The 24,702-nt window shown below is 43.0% G+C and overlaps 1 protein-coding gene across 1 annotated transcript in view; it reads right to left on the bottom strand.

The window, feature by feature from the left end:
• Rgsl1 (regulator of G protein signaling like 1) overlaps positions 1–24,702 on the bottom strand; it is a 61,291-nt gene that overhangs the window by 16,548 nt on the left and 20,041 nt on the right. Inside the window, 7 exon segments of the mRNA XM_038348569.2 lie at positions 102–276; positions 2,831–2,960; positions 4,857–4,971; positions 6,047–6,164; positions 9,400–9,593; positions 15,099–15,201; positions 22,734–22,841. Of these exon segments, the coding sequence (XP_038204497.2) occupies positions 102–276; positions 2,831–2,960; positions 4,857–4,971; positions 6,047–6,164; positions 9,400–9,593; positions 15,099–15,201; positions 22,734–22,841 (943 nt within the window).

Below are 24,702 nucleotides of genomic sequence, written 5' to 3'. Positions count from 1 at the left end.
CCTCACCCCACCCCACTGGTCCTCATGCTTGGAGGCATCTTCCCAGCACCTGCTGGGAAGTTTTAAATGTCAAAGCCTTGAGAAGAAAGATGGGAACTTACTTCTCCATTTCAGAAAAGAAATATAGATCATTAGCAGCAAAGTTGATAGTGATAATTCTGTGGCCATATATCCGGCGTTTGATAAGGACGAATTCTCCATTCTCTTCTGTGCTCCGGGAACCAGGGGATATTGGGGTGTGACGCACTGATGCAGTAGTGGGTGATGTAGAGAAATCTAGCCGAGAAACAAGGAATTAGAAACTGGGTTGATCACGTGCTCTCAGGTCCTAAGCCTTCACCCTGGGTGTGACCTCTGTGCACTCCTGTTTTGTAGCTGTTGTTAGTGTCATGCCCTACTCCTAGGTGCAGCCTTGAATGACTTGAATGACTGCTGAAGAAATCACCTGTTTGGGTGTTTGACAACACTTATATCAAAAGATAATTAATAAAGTAATTAATTGCAAGAGCGATTGAGTGTTCAAGGCTGTTTTCATGGCACTTGCCTAATAGAAACAATCATGACTGTGACCATGCTAATTCGCAAGACTTTCTGCACAGACAGTAATAATTGTGCATGCAGACTCAATTTTTTAAATGGGAATGTAGTTCTTGTTTGCTCAAAAGTGAGACTCTAGCCCTCTAACACCCCTATATCTAAGGAGTCTGGGATGTAATATTGAGTTGGACTCCAATTCCCAGCCTGCCAAGCACTGACCCCTCCCAAAGAGTATTTAGGCTCACGCCTGAAATAAGGAATGCATGTGGTTTGGGGTTTGCGTGGGCTCCTCTCCCCACCATGCTGCCTTGGTCCACCCAAGAGAGCTGAATTTATTAAACATGGGCACTTTAATTCAGTCTAATCTGGTTTGACTGGAGTTCTTTGCGTTGGCGGAGCAGCTTTTCTTAAGATTAAACCAAACAGGTCTGATTGATAGCTACTCAGGGTTTATCAGGGAGGAATTCATCTAGAAAGGAATTTGAAAAACAAGAAACATTATAACTAAAGAAAAGTTTGTTAAAGGAAAAGAAAATAGACCGCTAAAGCAGAGAAGGAAAGATCTTACATGCAGGGTTTCCAGGGCCACCAAGATAGACTTTTGGGGTCTAGATATGTATTAGGAGATCCCCACCTTGAGTGGGTAGAGAGACAGACAACAGCATGGCAGGGACTCTAAGCAACTCAGGCCATGGTGCCACAGGCAGACAGCACCCATTGGGTGCTCTAAGGAGAGTTAGGGTTCGAGTTTTAAAAATACACCATAATCTATGCTGGTGAGAATATGAAGACTCAAACTCAGATTTCTAGTCTTAGCAGGAGCATACCTTACTGCGATGGTTCTCTAAGGTGTTTCCATAGAAACACCGTGCATTGGAGCGAGCGTGAGACTAGCTCAGAAATCCACAGAGACACGATCTGTCACTGCCAGTTTCTTCCACGCCATCTCAGGTTCTCTCCCCCATCTCATGGCTAGTCCAAGCAGCCTGACTGAAGTCTCTAGGTTGTACCGCCCTCTGTCTTGTTTTAGAGTTCCGCCACACTGCACCTGCCTAATTTGTTCATTCCTGAAAACTCAACACAACGTCATGTTTTTGGAAGAGTTCTTCCCTGACCATTGCCAGTACTAACTAGGGTCCATCTACAACCATGATTGCTGTCACTTATCATACTTAGGTAGTAGTGACAGCAGACTGGCTAACACTTCTGTTGCTAAGGACTGCTAAGCCTCCTTCAAGGATGCCTAAGTTATCATCTCACTTGAGCTCCACAAGAGCTCCATCAGGTAAGGACAGTTATTCCCATTCCACAGTGGAGGAAACGGAGGCGCAAGGCCACCTTTTTAACTCCCTCAAGTAAAAGTGGTAGATGCGATATTTACCACTGACGTCTCAGCACCTGGTGGAGGACACACCCTAAAGCATTCTTAGCAATGGTCATGAATGAAGAGATTAATGAATGAAGCAGTTGAATAGATCTATACAATGGACACTTTATGCCAGTCAAAAGCTGGGCAGATAGAGGTGTACTGACAGAAAGCGATGTTCAATATAAAATACCAAAGAGAAAAGGTATGTTATAAATGGAAAGTTTGTGTGTGTGTGTGTGTGTGTGTGTGTGTGTAATCAGAATGTAGGCTTCAAAACATTGGCAATGTTATCTCTAAAGATTTTCCTTTGTGTCCTATGTGTCCTTGTAATTTTCTGCCTCTTTATTAATAGCATGCATTAATTATATAGGCAGGAAAACTTAAAAGACGTTTTAAAAGACCACATAAAACAGCATAAGGAACTCATCTTATAAAAGGTGAGTCCTCTCTTGTAAGAGGCCATGCTATAGTGGATGGCAGCACAAAAATATGAGCAGACAAATTGGACTCAGTGGATGGTAAGTTGGGGGGGAGGAGGGGAGTGAATCTGAGAGTCATTAGCAAGAGGTTAATGCTCAAAATATATTATACACATGTATAAAATTCCCAGAGAATTAATAAAAATATTATATATTTAAAATGTGAGCTTTCTAAGCACCTTCGTTATTTCCCACACTTGCTGGCTCTTTGAGAAGCACAACTGCCCAGGCAGGCCTGGGCAGGGCTGACCACTCCGGTTCTGGAGTTCTTGTTCACTGCAACTCATGCAGCCCTGACATAGAGCTTGAATTCCCATATGGGCTGACCTTGATGACAGAGGGTGACCATGAGGACAGGGGTGACCATGAGGACAGGGGTGACCATGAGGACAGGGGTGACCATGAGGACATGGGGTGACCATGATGGCAGGGGGTGACTACTCACTCTCCTTGGTGTTGAACATTTCCAGGTGGATGAAATCTATAAGCTGTTGGCATTTCTTGGGATTTTTCATGACTCTGCGGTAATTGCAAAAACTCCTGATGAAGCTGATCATTTTCATCCATCCTCTCCTCTGGGGAAGAGAAGGGGTGTCCATTATTGTGGCTAATTGACCAAAAACCTACTGTGTGCCACAAACCTGCTATCGACTACACACAGAATCCTTGCTTCCACAAAGGAATATTTTTTGGGCTCCCACTTCAAGGGTGAGGAAACTCAGGTCAGCCTGCCTCTGACCACATAGCTGGGCTCAAACGCTCTCCACCACAGCAGTGAGGGCCAGCACTCAAAATGGGAAGGAACAGAGGACCGAAACCAGTTTCTGCTCACAGGAGGAAATGACAGCCCAGGAGATCTTAAAATGTTAAAGAAATAGAGAGATGAGCGGACCAATTTCTAACTCCTAAGAAAAGTTTACACATGCTCACTCCCCTACTCCTGTCCCCTCCCCCACACAAGCAAATGCATTCTGCTTCTGCAAGCCTTTAATAAATACAGGGAGACTGTTGTCCAGTTCATTTGCCTCTAGAAAACGTGAGACATCGATTATTTGTTCTTTTGATGACCAATTTCTTGAGTTCTTTGTATATTTTGGAGATCAGCCCTGTCCGATGTGGGGTTAGTGAAGACATTTTCCCATTCAGTAGGCTGCTGTTTTGTCTTGTTGACCGTGTCCTTTGCTTTACAGAAGTTTTTCAGTTTCAGGAGATCCCATTTATTTAATTGTTTCTCTCAGTGTTTGTGCTACTAGGGTTATATTTAGGAAGTGGTTTCCTGTGCCAGTGTGTTCAAGCGTACTTCCCACTAAAAGCATCTTATTGATGACAGTGCTCTCACTCCTATACCCCAGTTCTTAGAGAGAGAAGAGCAAGGCCAATGTGGGACAATGTGGCTGTGGGGAGCTGGTGGGGAAGTATTAAATCTGCACTGGGTTTGGGGAGCTAGAAACTTTTAGAGTAGAGCCTAGCTTCTCTGTAATTGTGTGATTTGGGTCAATTTACTTGATCTGAGTCTTTGTGTAAGACATAACCCACAGCCTTCTGGTGTGTGTGTGTGTGTGTGTGTGTGTGTGTAGCATAGTGTGTGGCCCACAGCAGGCAGTAAGAACATTTGGTTTCTTTCTATCTGACAGGAAAAACTGAAATTCAAACAAAGCTCTCTGGTTCTGCATATAATTTTCAAGCATCCAATCACTCATGGTGCCCTTGAGATTTGGCTCATGAACAGAGGGAGTGGAGAAGGGAAAAGAGTAGCATGTTTTCGTGCCTACAGTATTGGGGGTAAATCTAATTTTCAGCTATATCTTGATTTCACCTTTGGAGTCTGATAGAATTGGGTTCAATTTTTCTGTTCAAACTTAAAGGAGCATGTGTGCATTTCCAAACCGCACAAGACTTCCCCGAGTACCGTTCCCATCTCTTCCCCCCTTTTCTCTTCCCCTGAGACAAAGGGTAAGGGGGGGTAATCATGTATGGGAGAAGGACATGGGTGTTCTCAGTGCCCAACAATGACATTGTCTTTCTGGGGTTTGCCGGCCTGAGGGACACTTGTTCCAGGCCTATGCAAGGGGAGGCCTACGTTGCCAGTGACTGGATGTAGAAATCAAACTAATCTTTGTGCAGAAAGATTAGAATAGCATTTGGCCTGATGGCCAGTCCACATCCTCCAAATAAACATGGGCAGAAAAAAAAAAAAAAAACAAAACCCTGATAGTTTCATTTCCGTGTATCTAACCCTTGTGCCTGTCACTTAGTTGGTGACAGAGGCAGACCAGAAAGAGATTTCCCAGTCTATTTTTTCTGAGCCTCAGATTATTCTTTTGTAAAAGAGGGCTTACAACACAACCCCCAGCCCCAAGAGTAATTCTTCCAGTGGTGTTTCAAATGTCAATAGGGATAATCTTTCATAGGCAGCGCCTGGACAATGGCTTTCCTGTCTGTCCTGCCCTTTTCTCTTCCTCCTCACTGACCTGGGATTCCTGTAGGTGCATTGCTGCCTTTGAGGGCTTCCTTTGAGGGAGAGGCTGTACTTCAATTTCCACCTCCACAGGGCGCGGTGGGAACATGTCTTGGTACTCTTTAAACCTACCAGAAAGGAGACCAAGAATATCAAAGAAGACAAAGCCATGCTCTTGAAACACAGCAAGACAGCCTTGTTTCAAGCCAGTTTCTGTGCTCCTCTTATTGTCTCATTTCTTATACAGTGTAAGTCAGTCTTCTCAACACTGCATTCTTCCTCATCGTGTGTGTGTGTGTTTGTGTGTCTATGTGTGTACGTTTGTGTATGTGCATGCCTGTGTGTATATATATGTGTATGTCTTTGTATGTGTATATGTACATGTGTCTGTATGTGTATATTTGCATGTATAGATGTGTATGTGTTTTGTGTTTGTGTGTATGTATGTGTGTGCATGTGTGTATGTGTGTATATGTGTTTGTGTATGTGTGCATGTGTCTGTGTGTGGATATGTGTGTGTGTTTGTGTATGTGTGTGCCTGTGTATGTATGTGAATTTGTGTGTATATATGTGTGTGTCTGTATGTGTATGTTTGTGTATGTATGTGTGTGCATGCGTGTATGTATGTGTATCTGTGTCTCTGTGTATATGTGTACATATGTGTGTTAGTGTGTTTATATGTGTAGTTCATGTGTGTATATATGTGTTTGTATATGAATACATCTGTGTGTATGTGTGTATGTATGTTTGTGTATGTGTGTCTGTGTGTATATATGTGTGTTTGTGTGTATATATGTGTGTGTTTGTGTGGGTATATGTGTTTTTGTGTATGTGTGCATGTCTGTGTGTATATGCATGTGTTTGTGTGTATGTGTGTGTCTGTGTGTGTATGTGTGGCTTGTGTGTGTGTATGCACGTGCGTATATATGTGCATTTGTGTGTATATGTGTATGTAGGTATATATGTGTGTACACATATGTGGTGTTTGTGTGTGTATATGTGTACATGTATATTTGAGTATGTGTGTGTGTGTTGTGCTGGTGCTGGTGCTGGCAGGCAGGAGATTCGAAAGCAAGTTTTGTGTTTCTCTTAGAGGAGGGCTCTGGCGGTACGCTATGAAGACTAGGAGAATTCGACTTAATGTGGCTTTTCAAAGATAGGAAGCAACTCCAGAAGGAGCCCGCCTTCTCTGGGCATGCTCACCACTTTTCTTCCAGAGATTTCACTATGTAGCTCTGGATCATCAGCAGTGTGGTGGTGGTGATGTGGCGCACGTGGGCGATTTCTTTGATAAAAGGGGTGTCACATTGCAGCATCTCTTCTAAATGATGAGAGGGGGAGGGGAAGGGGAACGGGAGGGAGGGAGGCAGGAGAGGGAGGGAAGGAGGGAGGGAGGGAAGGAGGTAGGGAGAGCGTCATTTCTGTCTGCTGCTTGGTGGTTCACGTGCAAGTCTCAGGCCCCTCTGTTCTCACTCTGAGCCTTCTACAATTTGAAGATTTCTAAAGAATATTTCAAATGTTATGGGGAATTGTTTTTGTCAGCAAAATACTATCTTTCTTAGTTCTATTTCAAAAATGAAAGCTTAAAGGGAAATGAAATCTTAAAATTTGAATTCATTTCTGTAGCTGGGGTGAAGTTTTCCAGTTTAGGGGGGCTTAGGAGGAAAGGAGTAAAACACAGTCTTTGGGTGCAGAAGGAGAGCCCAAGACACAAATATCAACTCAGGGACAGATTCACAGGACCGCATGCCAGCAACGTGGTGCAGCATGGTGTTCCTTGTGTTCAGAGGTAGGAAGGTTTGTTAATGAGACCTGAAAATGCAGCCGAGGAACATCTGGCGCTCCTTTCTCTTTGAGACCCTCCTCCCCAATAACTATATATAGAACTCACACTGAAAATCAGCACATAAATATTTCTCATATGTGGCAATGCATTATGATAACAATATCTCTTCCATTCTCCAAGACAGGACCTTTGGCTGGACCACACAGTCAGAGGTAACAATGCACCTTGAAGCACTTAAGGCTTCAGACAGCTAGTGCTGTGTACTCAGGCCGTGAACCCGCCCTTAAGAGAACAATGTAACAACTAACCTTCCTTGCCTTAGATTCCTCATGTAATTAATTTTAACAAGGGAAGCTAATGCATAGGTGCAATTGTAAAATCCCGAAAGATCCTGTATTATATAGTACTACACCTATAGTGCCCCATACCACTACAGGTCAGTATGCTTTTGTGAACAGGGAAATAAGCTTGGAGACTCAAAAACACAGAGACAGACAGACAGACAGACAGACAGACAGACAGACAGACACACACACACACACACACACACACACACACACAGATAAAGAGAGAGAGACAGAGACAGAGACAGAGACAGAGACAGAGACATGGGTCACTCTTGATACAAGAGTGCCAATGCCCAGTTTATTGTGCGCAGGGGAAGCTTATAGAAGGATCCTTAGCCATGCATGCCCAACTCTTGGGATATTTCAGCTGCAGGCCCATCAGCCTACCATCAGGGTCTCGTGCCCAGAGCAGCTGCAGGCACAGGTGTTTTGCCAAGTTCACTCCAGCAGGCAAAGGGTCTGAGAAAGTCAAGGGGCCAGGGATCTGCAGCTCCCAACATACAATCTGAAATGTGTTCTCTTCCATGTCCCTGCCCCAAGATTAATGCACACATGTATGTATGGTATGATAATCATTGGCTGAGGATAGAAAAACAGGACCAAACCAGCTTATAAAATGAATGCCCACCATAAATGCTGGAGCAATATATGGATATTGCTTGACAGCATTGGATTGTTTGTTATCTGGGTCAGTTGGGCTCAGTTAAAATCAGTGACTCCATCCCTTGGGTTAAACATTTCTGGCCAGGTGGTGGTGGCGCACGCCTTTAATCCCAGCACTTGGGAGGCAGAAGCAGGTGGATCTCTATAAATTTGAAGCCAGCCTGGTCTACAAGAGCTAGTTCCAGGACAGGCACCAAAGCTACAGAGAAACCCTGTCTTGAAAAAAAAATTCTGTAATGTTTCGCCCCCTTCCCCCACGTGGTGTCTTCTGTGCTGTCCAATAAGAAAGAGCAAAGCCCCTTGCTAGGGACACACACAGGAACACTCAGAGACACAGGGGCAGATTCACAAGACAGCACGTAGGCAGGCACAGATTCAGACTCATACAGACAGACAGAGGATAATGGAAGGCACAGGGAAAAATTAAAGAATTCAAATCTGGGCTCCCTCTTGTTTAAGTGACACCCAGGGTTAGTGCTTTATAACTTCTTCTAAATCCTCAATGTGACACTAGCGCAATATCGGTGATTCTGAGTTCATTATTACAACATTCGAATTGCATCTACAAACCGTGACACACTGGGCTGGGGCATGTCTGTAAATCCTAGCACGTGGCAGGCACAAGTAGGAGGTGTCATGGTTTTAGGCCAGTCTGGGCTACACAGTGAGTTTCAGGCCAGTCTGGAATATGTGGCAATACCCTGTTTCAAAACAAATGAACTAGAGAGATTTGTTAACTTTGAACTTTTTCTATTTTTGTACTTATACCCTTGTCTTAGATAACTATAAACAAAACCAAAGCAAGCAAACAAGCAAAAAACAGCAAACAAACAAGCTCCCTCCCCACCCACACAATCTCCACCTGCTCCGAGACAGGCAGAAAGCTCCACGCTGTGGCCTTGCTGCAGCTTGTCCACCTCCAGGGGGGCACTTGTGCACCCTCTTTTGCTAGGGCTGTAAGCTAATACTTTTTTTTTTTTTTTTTTTTTTTTTTTTTTGAGACAGGGTTTCTCTGCAGCTTTAGAGCCTGTCCTGGAGCTAGCTCTTGTAGACCAGGCTGGTCTCGAACTCACAGAGATCCGCCTGCCTCTGCCTCCCGAGTGCTGGGATTAAAGGCGTGCGCCACCACCGCCCGGCTAATACTTTTTTTTTTTTTTTTTGGTTTTTTGAGACACTTTATTTGTTGCCACCAGCTAAGAGGAATTTCCATGGGTCGAGTTTAACACCACATCGGACAGGAAAACAAGACGGTTCATGAATGATTTCCAGAGAGACCATTCTCCACCCCAGCTCAACTTTTCACATCCTGGCATGGAAGAAAACACCCGTTTGCTTAGAGTTAGCCCCATACTAGTTGATTTCACCATCAAGCAATTTGAATTTGTTTAAAAGTTCCACAAATCAGTTAAGCTAGTTAACTTCAAAGTATTCTGTTTTCTTTGTTTAGAAAGCACAGCTCTTTGTCCCTACCTTACGGGGGGGGGGGGGGGGGGGGGGGGGGGGGGGTTAAGGTTCGATTTTCAACATGAAGTGAAATAAATGAACATGTATATATGAGTGCATCTTACACGTGGCTCCTTTCCCCAATATTATGGCTTTGGGCTTAATATTGTTCTCCGCATTCATTCTCACAGTCTTAATATTGCTCCCATGGAGGGACATCCCCTGCTCTGCTCTCTTGGGGTTTTCATGGGGCCAGGCTATTTCCCAGACTTTTCCTCCCAAGAAACTGAAGCGGGAATCCAGAGGAAAAGGCTTACCGGGAGGGACCTTGCCGTGGAAGTAAGTCTTGGTTAAGCTCTCCAAAGCGGTCTTGTAAGTCTTTTCATTGGCCTCCATCATGATCTTCTGCACGGCTATCAGGAACAGCAGTGGGTTTTCAGCCTTCCGGTCTCTGAGGAACTCCCGGAAGCACTCCAGATGTTGAGCATTTAGGAGGATTTCTGTCAAGTTCCTAAAAAACAGAGCACCGTTGGTAGAGGGGGAAGGATAATGACCGTGGCGACCGTTCTGAGGAGGGAAAGGAGCCGGGCACGGGTCACAGTGTCTCCTCTAGGCCTGTGAGATCCGCCTGCCTCTGCCTCCCGGTGCTGGGATTAAACGTGCGCCGACTGCTGGCTGCTCCTTGAATGGAGTTAGCTCTAATGTTTCCCACATAATCCTCTTTCCTTTACTCCCAGTCAGTCTATCTAAGTAGGCTGTACTTGCTCTGGGGTTTCATCTTCACTGACATGGTACACCTGCATCTCTATTTGCTCCACTCTCCGAGTTTAATTGGCTGATTAATCTCACTTTATGTCACAGTTATCGTTCAAAGCTCTCTACATCTTTTGACCAAATTACCCATCTATTTTATGTACGTATGCCGTTTTGTTGGATATTAGCTATAGGTTTTTGATAGATATCCTTTATCAGGATGAGATATCTTTTTTCTATTCTCATTTTGAAAGTTTTTTTTTTTTTAAATCATGCATAGATGGTGTAAGAGACTTGGTATCAATTGAGATAATCCTGTAAGTTTTCAATCTCATTTATTTAATGTGGTATATGTGCTGGTTAATTCTGATCATCAGACTGATCTGGAATTGACTAAAAGGTAGGTCACTATGAGAGGTCTTCTTGGTCAGATTGTTGGAAGTGGGAAGGCCCACCCTGAATCCAGGTGGCGCTTCTCAGGGTCGGCCCAGAAGAAGGGAACCGGAAGGCCAGCTCTGGTCTCACTCCCTTCACTCTCACTGCCAAGTTCATCTACACAGGCGCTGCTGCGTTTCTTCCTCGATATTAGAGTCAGCTTCTTCAAGTTAACAAATGAGTGAGGGCCAGTGGCTCTCCAGGAACCTGCCCTGTCTTCAACACCAGACTGCGCCTCCTGAGGCCTATGAACTGGGCACCTCCTGGGTTCTCCACCTCTCCAGGGTGAGACGGCATTGCTGCGCGACTCCGGCTCTGTTGCATAAGACAATCTAGGAAACCTGTTTTTAACATACACCCATTCTAAAACAGAATATTATTTTGATTTTTTTGGATGTTAACCGTGTGTTACTCGGATAAATTCCAGTTGGTTGTGCAAAATGATACTTTTATTTGTTACTGGATCTAGTTTGCTATTTGTTGAGAATTTGTATGTCTAGATTCAAAGAGAAGTACTAGTCCCTGTTTTTTTTTTTTTTATGATGCTTCTTTGGGGACTCAGGATGATTGACACTAGCCTCATAGGACAAGTAAGAGTTACTTCTATTTTTTCGAAAAGTGACTGTGGTGTTGGTACTGTCTTTGCTTTAAATTTCTCACAGAGTTTTCCATTGATACCGCCCAGGCTCCTTATATGAAAAATATTAACACCTACTACTTTTTTGAGATTGGGTCTAACTGTGTAGCTCTGGCTGGCCTGGAAATTGTTTTGTAGACCAGGTTGGCCTTTAACTCCCAAAGATCTACCTGCCTCTGCCTCCCAAATGCTGGAATTAAAGACGTGTGCACCACACCTGGAAAACCACTACTTGTTGATGCTGCTCAAAGGAGACCCAGTTTTTAATCACTACTTTTTTTTGGATTTTAAAAATTTTGTTGTTGTTTCTATAGATTTACCAACACTTTCAACTTGTCTTTGAGTCTGCTTTTAGAAATTTGGGATTTCTATAGGTATAGTACATTAAGTTGTTGAATCTGTTCCTTCATTTTTTAACAGTCTCAATTTCTGTACAGTCCTCCTTATCATTTTTAAACAAAATTTAAGTTGTATTTCTTTTGTATGTTTGTATATTTGTGTGTTTGTGTCTGTCTTTCTGCCTATGTTGTGTGTTTCATGGTACACATATGAAGGGTTTGGATCCTTCTACTGTGTGCGTCCTACTCTGCTAGACCAGATAATGTCTATTGAGCCATCTCCCAGTTCCCTGGCTCCTCCTCCAGATTAAATCTGCCAGTTCCATCTAGCAAGCTTTTCATGCAGTTGTCAACGCTTTTTCTACCGCAGAGCTGAGTTTAGTTGTTTTATAATTGGTTTCATTATTGATTTTCTCTAGCTGATTAATGATTGTTATCATACATTCCTTTAGTTCTTTAAACATAATTTCCTTTAGTTTGTTGAATAGTTTCTTAGATGTTTTGGCCAAGTTCAAATGGGAACCAGTTCCCATCTGCTGCTTGCCCCACATACCACATACATTCTGTGCTTCCCTGGCTGTTTTGTATGACTGTTGTGGCAACAGTGGAGGTGGAGCCCACTCCCTCTCGCTCTTCACTTTCCTCAGGTTGTTGCTGTTGATGATCTTATTTGCTTTTCTCTAGTTTATTTTTCTCTAACTGACTCACAGGGTTGAATTCTAGAGAGCATTACTCCCCACAGTGTGTTTCCACAAGGTGCCTGCTCTGCTTTTTCTTAAAGTTTTTTCATCTTTTTATTTTATTTTATAATGTTATAATAAAAATGATGCAAATAAAAAAATCACAAACTGAAATTCACCAGACCCTTCGAAGACTGTATATCACAGTTCAAATAGTAATTCAAAATGGAAGCTGTGGAGTGTCATATTGCATTTTATGCTTTTGCTATTGAATATATTTTTGTGCACTTATCTAGCACAGAAACTTTTTAAAGGATATATTCATGGTTGCTTTATATGTATGAGTGTTTTGCCTGCTTGTCTGTGTAACAACTGTATGTCTTGTACCAGTAAAGACCAGAACAAGGTGTTGGAGCCCTGAAACTAGGGACTGTTAGCATCACACAAGTGTTAGGTATTGAACTTGCATCATCTGCAAAAGCAACAAATTCTCTTAACCACTGAGCCGTCTCTGTAGGCACCGTTCTTTTTGTTTTTAATTATAATTTTAAGGCTTTATGGAAAGCCAAGAAAGTAGCTAACTCGGCCCATCTTTGTTCTGTCTGGGACTGCAAACCTATTTATGACATCATTTCTGTGCAGTTGAAATCCTACATGCATCTTAAGAATTCTTCTTACAGCCTAACTTTTTAAAATCTGTACTCAAAATATTTCTTTCTCTTTCTGATGTACCCCCATGGGAATCACACAAAACTTGATCACAACACTTCAAAGTCAGCTTGAGTTCTTAGTTGTCTTAGATTAAGAGCAAGAACTACTGGGTATTATGGTAAAAGCTTTTAACCCCAGCACTGGGGAGGCAGAGGCAGGTGGATCTCTGAGTTCAAGGCCAGCCTGGTCTACATAATGAGTTCCAGGAGAGTCAGAGCTACATAAGACCCTGTCTGAGAAACCCAAAAAGCAAACAAACAACAAGTAGAAAGTGACAAGAATTGCCTTATTAGTATGAGATGTATTATATAGATAGCATTATCATCTATATCATTAGAATGGCCGAGACTAGTGTATGATCAATAATAACTCACACTCAATGGGGGTTAGAGACAAGCCTGGAAGACCTGCAACTATGGTGTCTCTGACCCTGGCTATGATATTAAGTCATGCTGTATGACTTTTACGATTTAGAAAGGACTAGGGTTATCCATGGTTAATGAAGTTGGAACTGTTTCTGTGGCCTGAGTAGAGAACAGCGATGAGCACAGACTAGAGCAGCAAGAGGAATGGCGATTGCCTTCCGGGAACCAGTTTCCATTATCCAAGGGCGGGGGAGGTTTATTCTTGAGTGTTTGCAACAGACAGAAGGTGCTACAGTAACAGAAGAATTCCTGTGGGCATTTTTTTTCTATACAAAATATTTTCCCAGAGATTTGATTGTCTCTTTGTATACTATTATATTTTCATAATCTACAGATGAACTCTTCTTGTAGCTAGCAGTTAGAAAAAAAATGGAATAAAATGAATAAATTGGCCTCAGGAAAAATTAGCCAAGAAAGAAGGAATCATGCCAAAAGTACAAAGCACTAAAAAGTAGCACGTGGAATTGGTGGCGTCCTCTGGGGATGCAGGCTCAGAGCAGGGAATTATAGCAGATGTAACACTTGGGGAACTTTTCATGTCTAAGTGACATTTGTGATAAGGGTGCTATGAGATAATGCTCTTGTACCATGTAAAGATTTGTCACTTGTATTGGTTTAATAAAACACTAATTGGCCAGTATCCAGCCAGGAAGTATAGGTGGGGCAACCAGACTAGGAGAATTCTAGGAAAAGGAAAGGCTCAGTCTGCAGTTATCAGCCAAACACAGAGAAAACAAGATGAAAATATTGCACTGAGAAAAGGTACCAAGCCACCTGACTAAACATAGATAAGAATAATGGGCTAATTTAAGTTGCAAGAACAAGTTAATAATAAGCCTGAGCTAATAGGCCAACCAGATTATAATTCATATGCACCTCTCTGTGTTTTGTTGGGACTGAACAGCTGGGGAACCAGGCAGGAGAGAAACTTACATCTACAAAGGGAATTGAAAAGAAAGACAATTGTTGCCTCTGCAGAAAATGTCATAGACTCTTCTCCCAGTGGAGACAGATTCTTAGACAGATTAGAAAGTGGAGCCACAGGAAGGAAGAGACCAGTCATGAGGCCACCTTACTAGTGTGGAACCTAAAGTTCCTAAATGAATTGAGCTACATGTGCTGTTGACAGCAGTGAAAGATGAAAGGCAGTGTAAATGCCTACAGGAAGGATAGGACTGAAGAAAACATGCTTCATCCACAGCGTGGAAGTCAGTAGCTCTATGCAGAAGGGTGTCCATGACAGTGATAGTTAATGTGGAGACTCACAATTGGTCAAAATATTCAGAACAAGCCGCTGGTGAGTGCTTAGCCTGAAATGGGCTATCTACATCAATCCTCTCCAAGGCTCAGGGAACATCTCAGAAGAGAAGACAGAATTGTGGGAGGTGCAGAATGAGGAGCGCTGTGAAGTGCTGGGATTTGAACATGACATGGCTGTTGTGTCTGTGCACTCAGAGATCAATCAGACCTGCACAAGACCTCTAAGAGACCCAGCCCTTCAACATGCCATAACAGATGGGGGAGGGAATAGTAGGCTCCATCCCTCCCTGTGGAGCTGCAGGCAGTTAACAGTTGTTGAGGGAAGAGGAGTCATAGTCCCCAGTGGTGTAGTCATGGGTACTTTGCGCTTGCACAGGTAAATGACTCTTAACTGTTCTCATGCAAGTAAACCTAATTAAGTGTATTGGATCACACACACACACACACACAAAGGTAAAAAAATGAAAGTAGAGAAGACTAAGTTAAGCAGAACAATTTTGATGAGAAGGGAATAATCTATATTATGTATATTATATATAGCATATATATTTGGTATGAATATATATGGTATAATTATATATACAAACAATATTTTTAAAAAGTTTTCTGTAATAATTTAAGTTTTAAGAAGTTATTTGGTAATACATAAATAAGCAACATAACATGCAGAGTGTTTTGTCCATATGCGTATGAGCTACAGAAAAAGGTCTGGAAACCTCCACACAGAAAAGAAGTCTGTGCCTAAAGATGTTGCTATAGCTGGATCCCCCATCTTACCTTGGTCTCATGGAAGGCTTCCTTGAGACAGTTTTTTTAACAAAGGATGTTTTCCTTTGTGAGGTTGTGTGTTTTGGCTGCTTAACAATTCCTACTGTATAGCCTGAAAAAGACCACAAAGTTAGGTAACAATATTTTATAAAGAGAGAGTAAGAAGGGACGTTTATCAGTTATCGACTACAACTACTGTGTCCGGTCATTGAACACCTGGACACTGTCATCAGTTCAAGGTGTGTTACTCATGAATGTTGGCCATCAGGGACAGAGCCTACCTTCCTTAGAGACACTGGCCATCAGGCCTTCAGTCCACCTTCCTTAGAGACATGGACTATCATGCCTAGAGCTTACCTTCTTTAGAGACTGCAGAGACCAAGTCCACTATTCTAGGTACATTACTGAAGATGAGAGCCACCTGCCTTCCAATCTGATTCTTTCATTCAGCCACAATGCATGTGCTCTATCTTTGTTGACACCTTGGCTGTCCTCTCAGAAACACTTCATGGGTCATTTGAAAGTTTTACTTCATAATCATTGAACTTACTGACTGTTAACCTCAACTGTAAGAGGTTCCACTCAACTTCTTGCTTTAACTAAAACCATTTTCTTTTCAAGGATATGGCATTGCGATGGTATTCTGGCAACCCACACACAATTCAGAACAGGTGTCTTGCTCTGTGGTGCACTTTAGAACATTATTCTGAGAATTGCATTTAATATTTTTGAAAAATATTAGATTCCATGGATTTCACCATTATCAAAACCCTTTGGGGGTTTGGGATGTCACTTAGTTGACAGAATACTTGCCTAGCCTTCATGAAAACCTGGGCTCAATCCCTAGCACATGTGATGTTCTTGCCCATACTTCTAGCATTTGCAAAGTAGAGCAGGAGATCGGAAATTCAAGGTCACTGCTGATTACAAATCCAGTCTGAGGATAACCTTGACTACCTAAAACCCTTTAATTTTATAGAAGAAAAACACTGACTATAAAATCCTCAAAGGTAGGAAGAGAGTCATCTCATTGCTCAAGATCAGAATATGACCCGGTTATACAGTCACTGACTTAAGATGCATATTAAATAGAATGTGCACTTTCAGGGTATTTCGTGTGATTTAATAATATGTCTGATTGGCAGCATACAACAATGATTGAAAGCCATAGATTTATACATTGGTTCTAAATAAATGCAACTGGCTTAATTTAAAAAAATGAAATCCAGACTGTAGAAGTCTTGATATAAAAGAAAAAGAAAATCCATCAAATTCCAAAAGCAAAATTCTTCCTAAGACCAAACACTTAAAATGTTGGGTTAAAACAAATAACATCTCAAAGTCATAAATAAGCCAATAAGAAATTCGGTTAAAATATGAAGATTAGAGAAAAGATGGTGAAAACAGGAAGATTATGTCAAAATAATAATTTTCAATGTTTAAGCCACAGTGAACAAAAACAAAAGCTCAGGACTTGAAAACTTAGAAAGCCTTCCCACCTTATATTTTTCTTAAGATAGCCGGCAATTTTGTAAATGCCAGAAACTTCAGAAACTGGAAGACTCTTCCCTGTAGCCGTGACTCGTTCCTCGAGTTCCTGCTTTGATTCTACCTGGATTGGAAGTCCAAGAACCCTTTTCTCCTTTAGAGCTGCTCCTGTCAGGTATTTTATCATGATGGCTGGAAAGAAAACCGAACCATCTCTAGAAAGGTGATATCCAGTCAGTGCTGTTGCCTGGATATCCAGAATGTCTTCAGGGACTTGTCATGGGGTATTATTTTAAGATGTGTTACATTTGTTTATGCTGTGGAATATTTCTTTAATGATGCAAAGATGTGTTGCATTCTTTTATTCTGCATTTGTTTATCTCTATGGTGCTGGGTTACTTTGCCGGTCTAAAACACCTGATTGGTCTAATAAAGAGCTGATTGGCCAATAGCTGGGCAGGAGAAAGAATAAGGGGCGTGCAGGTAGAAAGAATAAATAAGAGGAGAAATTTGGGAAGAGAGGATTGGCGACCAAGGAGCAAGAAAAGGAAGAGGACATCAGGGACCAACCACCCAGCTACCCAGCCAGTCACAGAGTAAGAAGTAAGAAGAGTGTACAGAAATAAAGATGAAAGTCCATAGGCAAAAGATAGATGGGATAATTTAAGAAAGGCTGGCTAGGAACTTGGAAACAACCTAGATGCCCTTCAGCCAAAGAATGGATAAAGAAAATGTGATACATTTACATAGTGGAGTATTACTCAGTGGCTAAAAAACAAAAAACAAAGAAAAAGAACCTCTGACATCTTTAAATCTGCAGGGAAATGGTCAGATCTAGAAAGACACATCTTGAATAAGGTAAACCAGACACAGAAAGACAAATATCATATGTAGTCACTCATAAGAGGCTACACATATAACATTTACTCACTCATAAGTGGATACCAGACATAAAGCAAAGGATAACCAGCCTACAGTCCACAACCTAAGAGAAGATAGAACTCTCTTCCAGAAACAGATGGAAGCAGATACAGAGATCCACAACTGACCACTGGGCTGAACTCCTGGAGTACAAAAGAAAGTGAGGCAGGAGCAAGAATATAAACAAAAGGGTCAAGACCATGATGGGGAAACCCACAAGATCAGCTGACCTGAACTAGTAGGAGATTCCAGACTAACAGCTGGGGAACATGCAGAGAACCGAACGAGGCTCCTGAATGCAGGTGACAATGGTGTGGCTTGGGCAGTGTATGCAGTCACTGGCAGTGGGACCAGGATCGAACTCTAACATACGAATTGACTTTGTGGAGCCCATTCTCTATGGAGAGCTACCTTATTCAGCCTAGGCACAAGGTGGGTGGGGGAGGGACTTGAGCCCCCTTCAATGAAGTGATGGGACAAACTTGATTTCCCAGGGGAGGCCTTACCCTAACTGAGGAGTGGATGGGGGGTAGGGTGGAGGAAAGGTGAGGGGAGCAGGAGGAGAGGAGGAAGGGGGAACTGGGATTGGTATGTAAAAAACAAACTAATTAATTAAAAAAAAGAAAAGCTGGCTGGAAATGAGCCATGCTAAGGCCTGGCCCTTATAAGCCTCCACGTGTGATTTGTTTGGGAGCTGGGTGGTGGGACGCTAAGGAATGAAGAGCCAGCGAGCCAAAGAGTAAACAGTAAAAACAACCAACTCCTCAGACTCTCATTAGGGAAGATTCTCATTAGACTTAGTGTTTAGATGGAGTCTTGGACCAGGTCCAGGTCACATTGGGTCTACTGGGCCCACAGTCCTATATAAAAGTCATTTCTCCAGTTCCTAAAGCGTTTACTTGGAATGGGGTTATGTGGCAATCATCAGGTTAGCCATATCGTTTCTCTGGTCTGAGAAATGCTGTGAGAGCAAAAACAACCAATCAAAATTACCTGGAGCATATCCTTCCTGACAGGATGACAATATCAGAACAAATACTGTATCCTAAAATATTGACAGATGCCAGGGAAATGCTTCAAGAAACTTCTAAAACTTAAGTTATGGCTTTGTATTCTTTAAAAACAAAGATTTATCTTTATTTATGTGTATTACTACGTTTTGCCTGAATGGATGCGTGGGCACCATGTGTGTGTAGTGCCCATTGAGGGGGACAGATATGAAACAGTAGTGGGGGCCACACAGGTGCTGAGGACAGAAGCCAAGTTTTCTCCTAGAGTCGCAGGTGCTTTTCACCCTCCAGCCAGCTCTCCAGCCCTGGCTTCATATTCTTAACAATTAAATTATGTAATAATTAGGAGTAAAATCGAGAACAAGGTAGTTAAAAAGCTAACATCAAAAGAAGAAATGAGCCACAATGATTCAGTGGGATACCAGGACCCGGCAGAGTAAGAGGAACTTCCCTAATGGTGAGCAGAGGATCCTTAGGCAGAAGGGCCACAGAGCTGGAGAATTCAGAACAGAAGCAGAAACTGGAGGATGTACCAAAACACTGGCACAGTGTGAGGAGTCCATGTGGGCTGAGAAAGAATGTTCATACTAAAGGAAAGAAAGCAAACCGACACGGACCAACACCCTGCCTAAGTCGACAAGCTTAGGTAGCGTGAAAATGACAATCCCCTTAGGTGTGGGCCCGCACAGGACGTCAGAAGCTGAGCAAACTGAGGCTATCCGTGGTAAGGGATCATCGTATGTGGGCTAAGAAAGTCCAGGCAAGATGAGCAGAGAGCCCACCCAGGGGCTAACAAGGCACCTAACAAAGATGAGGAACACATCCATCCACATGAAGGGAGAGCTGGGATGAAGGCCAGAGCCTGAGTGGCAGGAAGAGTGACCACATGTGGTGATGGCCCAACACAGATTGTTAGATATGGGGAGCCAGAGTGGCCCGAGAGGCCTCAGAGGCCCTCATGAAAGGACAAAGGCTGGTGCTGGGCTGGAGCCAGTGCCTTGTGGGAGTCAAGGTTGTGGTTTCTGGAGACCCAATTCTTCCTCCTGGGCTATGGTTATCAGCCCTTCGACAGCTGTGTCTGAGGTATCCCATAGTCTCTTTGCTAACATTGTCTGACCTAGCTCCCTGCTGACCTTGGCCATTTCACCCGCTGCAAATAGTATATACGATACTCTACTTCCCAGTAAACTTGCTTGGCACGAGTCATCATGATGTGGGATTCCCTTCTGTATGCTGTGAATATGTTTTATTACCATTGGTTAATAAAGAAGCTGCTTTGGCTAAAGGCTTAGCAGAATAAAGCCAGGTGGAAAATCAGGAGAGAGAAGGAGAGAGAGAGAGAGAGAGAGAGAGAGAGAGAGAGAGAGAGAGAGAGAGAGAGGGCAAAGTCAAAAAGATGCTGTGAAGCTGTGATGTTGGAACCTTGCCGGTAGGCCACAGCCCCATGGCACTACACAGATCAATAGAAATGGGTTAATTCAAGATGTAACAGCTAGCTAGAAATATTCCTGAGTCATCGGCAGAACAGTGTTGTAATTAATATAGTTTCTGAGTGATTATTTCGGGTCAGGGTGGCTGGGAAACAAAAGAGCAGTCTCCGCTTACATCAGCAGCTTATGCAAGGCATCCTGGTCCCTGCTGTATCTTTATTTCTCATCCTTGGCGCTTCCCCTTGACACCTCACCTTTTGGGACCCTTATTCCTGCCAGTTTAGATCAATTAGAGAGAGTAGGATGAGGAAGGTTTTCCTTCAAAGGATGAACCCGAGGCAGCTGTGGAGTTTTAGCAAAGTAAGGAGTTGCTCAGGCATGGAGGTGCCGAAGCAAAGCACTGAAGACCAGAAGCGGCGAGAACAAAGGGGTGGTAGTAAAGACCGACTACTCGCATGACGGGGCTATAAAAAACATGAGTGAATTCAAGACAATGGGAATCAGGCTTCTCATGATCAGAGAGGATAAACATAAACATGGAAAAGGAGGAAGACAGAATGAGCCCAGCATTTGGAGACAGTAAAGGGACAATTTTCGTGCTGCTTTTTGGTACTCCTCAGCTCAACGATGATACGTCATCAAATGAAGCAGCATCAGCCTGAGAACTCATGGAGGTGAATCTCAGATACATCAGGGATGATGGTCTAGGGATGATGTTCAGCCCTGCCTGGCAGGTTCTCCAAGTCCAGCAGAGGCACCAGCTAAAGGGGATGAGAGCCCAGCACGAGGAGCAGAGGGGGTGGGGGTGCCGGAGGGGGGAGAGAAGCCTTCCTCTCCATACATGTCGCAGAGGTGCGATTGTCCTTCTAGAATACAGTCTCCAAGAAACCAAACTGATCTCTGGAGAAGCTGCTTCAAGACACAACGGAATTTCTATGTGAAGCAAGTGGGCGCAATGGGAGCTGCCTGAATCTTCCCTTTGGGAGCAAAGCACCCATTCTCCCAGCAGTGCTGGCTACTGATAGCTCACTGCTCCCTCTGTTTCCGGAACCAAAGGAAACTGAATGAACGGATGTTGTATTCTATCCACCCTCCTCCTCCTGCCCCAGACAAACACATTCCATTGCCGTCAAGGTGGCAGTACAGAAGCCTAGGTACCTTCCTTCAGTGAGGGACAACTCTAAAGGGCCATTCTAACTCCTGCGCTTCCCCCAGTATCTGGAGAGTTCCGCTGTCAAAGCCTCAATGCTTTCCCCACTGAGACTCCATCCTAACAAACATGCTTCAAAAAGAAACACCAACAAAATGGCTCCAGGAAACTGGGCAGAAGATGAAGTTACATTATCTTAAAATGTCTATTAGATAATAATAAAGAAGAAATAAATGATTGTTGGGAGCATAGCACGAAGGTCCTTGAACCTACAGAGCTCCAGAGAGACCAGGAATGTTAAGCACGTGGGATTGCCTTTCCAATGGGAAACAGGAAAAATCTGTTTTTATCCAGAAGGCTGATAACTGGACGTGATTAGCAGCCTGGTGATCTGCATTATCTGCTGGGCCAAGCCATATCAAGCTCCTACAACCAGGATAAGAGGTGGCTCATTATTTGAAGGACCCTGATAGCCAGAGGCTCCCTCAATTCAGGACCAGAGGTGGCTAATAGCCCAAATAACTTCCATTCTGTCTGTATTACTGAGACCAGAACAGACCCTTAGGGTACAGGTAGCCTATCTCTAGAATCCATCTTCTTGGAGAAAATGACATGTACCCAGAGTTGAGTTTCAATTTAATCATGCTTTGTTGTACACCAGGGATTGTATTGCACTAGGAAACTTTTTTTTCAAATTGTATTAGGCTTAAAAACATTGGGAATAAACTGCCTATTATTAGATTCCCTGAAATCTGATCCAGATCAGCAACGTCAGTTTGCATCAGGTTTTCATTCTTGGTCTTTTTGGGTTTTTTGTGGGGGGGGTGGGGGAGGGTCTAAACGATTTCTCAGTAGCTTTGGAGCCTGATCCTGAACTAGCTCTTGTAGACCAGGCTGGTCTCGAACTCACAGAGACCTGCCTGCCTCTGCCTCCCAAGTGCTGAGATTAAAGGCGTGCACCACCACCGCCCGGCTCAGGTTTTTATTCTTATCTCTTTGTATGGTTTGCTTCCCTGTACGACACCTGCAGGGACCCCCTCAAGTGATCTTAATTTTCATCATCTCCAATGATTTATAATTGCCTTTGATTTGCATCAGATCCTTTAGGACTCTGTAGGAGTGGGAACACATGGTGATTATCTCTGGAGTATTATTGATGTAGAAGGTGATGTATGCTGTGAATATGCTTTATTGCCATTGGTTAATAAAGAAACCTCTTTTGGCCACTGGCTTAACAGAGTAAAGCCAGACTGAAAGAGATATATAGAGAGAGAGTAGACAGAGTCCGAAAGTAGTCATGCAGCTGCCCGCAGGAGATAGATGCCTCCACCAGGGCCCACAGGAACCTTGCTGGTAAGCCACAGCCACGTGGCGATACACAGATTAGTAGAAATGGTTTAATTTAAGATATAAGAGTTAGCCAGAAATATGCTTAAGCTATTGGCCAAATAGTATTGCAATTAATATAGATTTCTTTGTGATTATTTTGGTTCTGGGAAAGCTGGGAATGAACAAGCAGCCTCTGACAACATATCTCCTTGCAAACAAGATGTGGCTCCTCTTTTGGCTTAGGCCTCTAGAGTTTGGAAAGTCTTAGATTTGGAAGAAAATAACCCTTGCCTTACACCTAGCCTTGAACACTTGCCTTTTGCAGGCGCCTTTTCACAGTATATTTTGTAGTCTTCACTGATCTTTTCTATGGCCAACTTTGGGTGCTTGTAGGAGAGCTCCTCAAAGGTCATTTTGCTTACATCTGTGAAGGAAAAATAAAGGCGGAGCTTAGCTGTCCATTTTAGGGTCAAATATCCATGTACGTTTCTTGGAGACATTGCCTTTAAAATGTCATTTGAATTAGACAATGGTGTTTAAATAGGCTACTTGCATAAAGAATGCAAATCTTGTAAGCTAAATTAGAATCAAAGAAGCATAGACTCCCCTCCATTCTAGAATGTGAGGTCTGCCTTCTCTGCTAGCACAGAGATAAAACACTGAAGAAACTATTGACAACTCAGTACGAGTAATAACTCATTCTTCCAGATGCTTTTTGATCCCTAGAAAACAATCACCTCCTGGAAAGAGGTGATGCAAATGAATTTCAAATATTCTCCTATTGCATTAACTTTTTTTACATGCATGTCTAATCATTTATTAGTGTTTTTCTTGGTTTGGCTTGACTTTTTGTGAATTAGTCCCAGAACTAGCAGCTCAGAGGCCAGGATCATGTTGGTTTTTGAGAGTGACAGGACCTTTCATGGTCCAGTTGTGCATGACCCAAGGACCTAAGATGCTAGATACTGAGCAGTCATGGAAGATCAACCTGGATTAATGGCTCATTGTCTTATACCAATGAAAGTTAAAGACACAGACTCTTGTGGAAAGAGAACAAAGCAGAATAAGGCTTTATAAAGAATCATTACAAGACAGCAAAACATTGAGGAAAAGTGAGTGGAACTTCTGAAAATGAGAGAGGTTCACCAAGTGTGGAGGGATGGTTAGATTTTCTACATCCAAGGCTTTTGTAGGACAATAATAGAAACTGAACAAAGGCTGTGGTTATCTCTGTTGAGATTGTTTAGTTCTTTGGGCTGCCATGGACTGAGACAGTAGAGGGTCCATGTGCCCTATGTATTTTCTGCCTCTACCCCACCAGGGAGCTAGTTTGCTTTGGGCATATGTTTCTCATTCAGTTAAGGATGTGTGAAGCCTTCCTTACCCATCTCCAATGCTGGCTTTCTTAGCTATTGACCTTGGCTATTGGCTAGCTGTTGGTGACTTGGCCAAGTCCCACCTCTCAAAAGCCCCACAACATCCTGGTCTATGAACGACTAGTTCTGAAATGAGTTCACAAAAAACAAAGCTCAGAACAAAGATGGCCTTAACAAATTATTTGCTACAGACATCAAAAGATTGAAGCAAGAACAATTGCAACTTCTGACCTTGTAGGTATCATGCTATTGATTATGCTAAACTCTCTGGCTTTGTTTGTCATTGACCTTACTGGGCATAAATTAACAGCTGGTGCTGCTAGCTTAACCTTTCAAGTGTCTCAAATGCTGTGAACAGTCTAAGATCCCTTTGTTCTTGCAGCTACCAAGAAGTAGCTGCAATGTTCGTGGTCATTTCTTCATGTATAGAATGGTCTGGGGTCTCTTCCTGAGATGGGAGCAGGTTCCTTAAACTATGACAATTAGCTCCATTAGAAGCACCACGTTAAAAGCAAGGCTATGTAATAAGTGATAGTGCCTAGGATGGGTCTCCCAATGAGAAAGGGTCTTTAGGAAACTACCCAGTCAGTCTGCCATCTCTGGCCTTGCTTCTTAAAGCCTGGCCACCTCTTACCAGGTCCATCTTATATTCAACTGGAAGCATCTCTGTCTCTCATCCTTAGTGCTATGGCGTCACTGTCTTAAGCCTCATATTCCCTCCCTTTGCCACAGCAGCCATCCCTACTGTAGAATATGTATAAAACTTGTACTTTTTGACAGGAGTGCAATAACTCGTGTCTCAGAGCTACCACCAATAATTGCAAATCCTTGTTCTTTAGAAGCAGGAAGTGGAACATCGGATGGGTGTCACATGATGTGAAAGGTCTGGACTTTCCCCATTTTACCTGA

This window comes from Arvicola amphibius, chromosome 12 (assembly GCF_903992535.2).
Source record: "Arvicola amphibius chromosome 12, mArvAmp1.2, whole genome shotgun sequence".
Classification (NCBI taxonomy): Eukaryota; Metazoa; Chordata; class Mammalia; order Rodentia; family Cricetidae; genus Arvicola; species Arvicola amphibius.
Note: the sequence above shows the minus strand (reverse complement) of the source record. Positions and strands in the feature narration are given on the sequence as shown.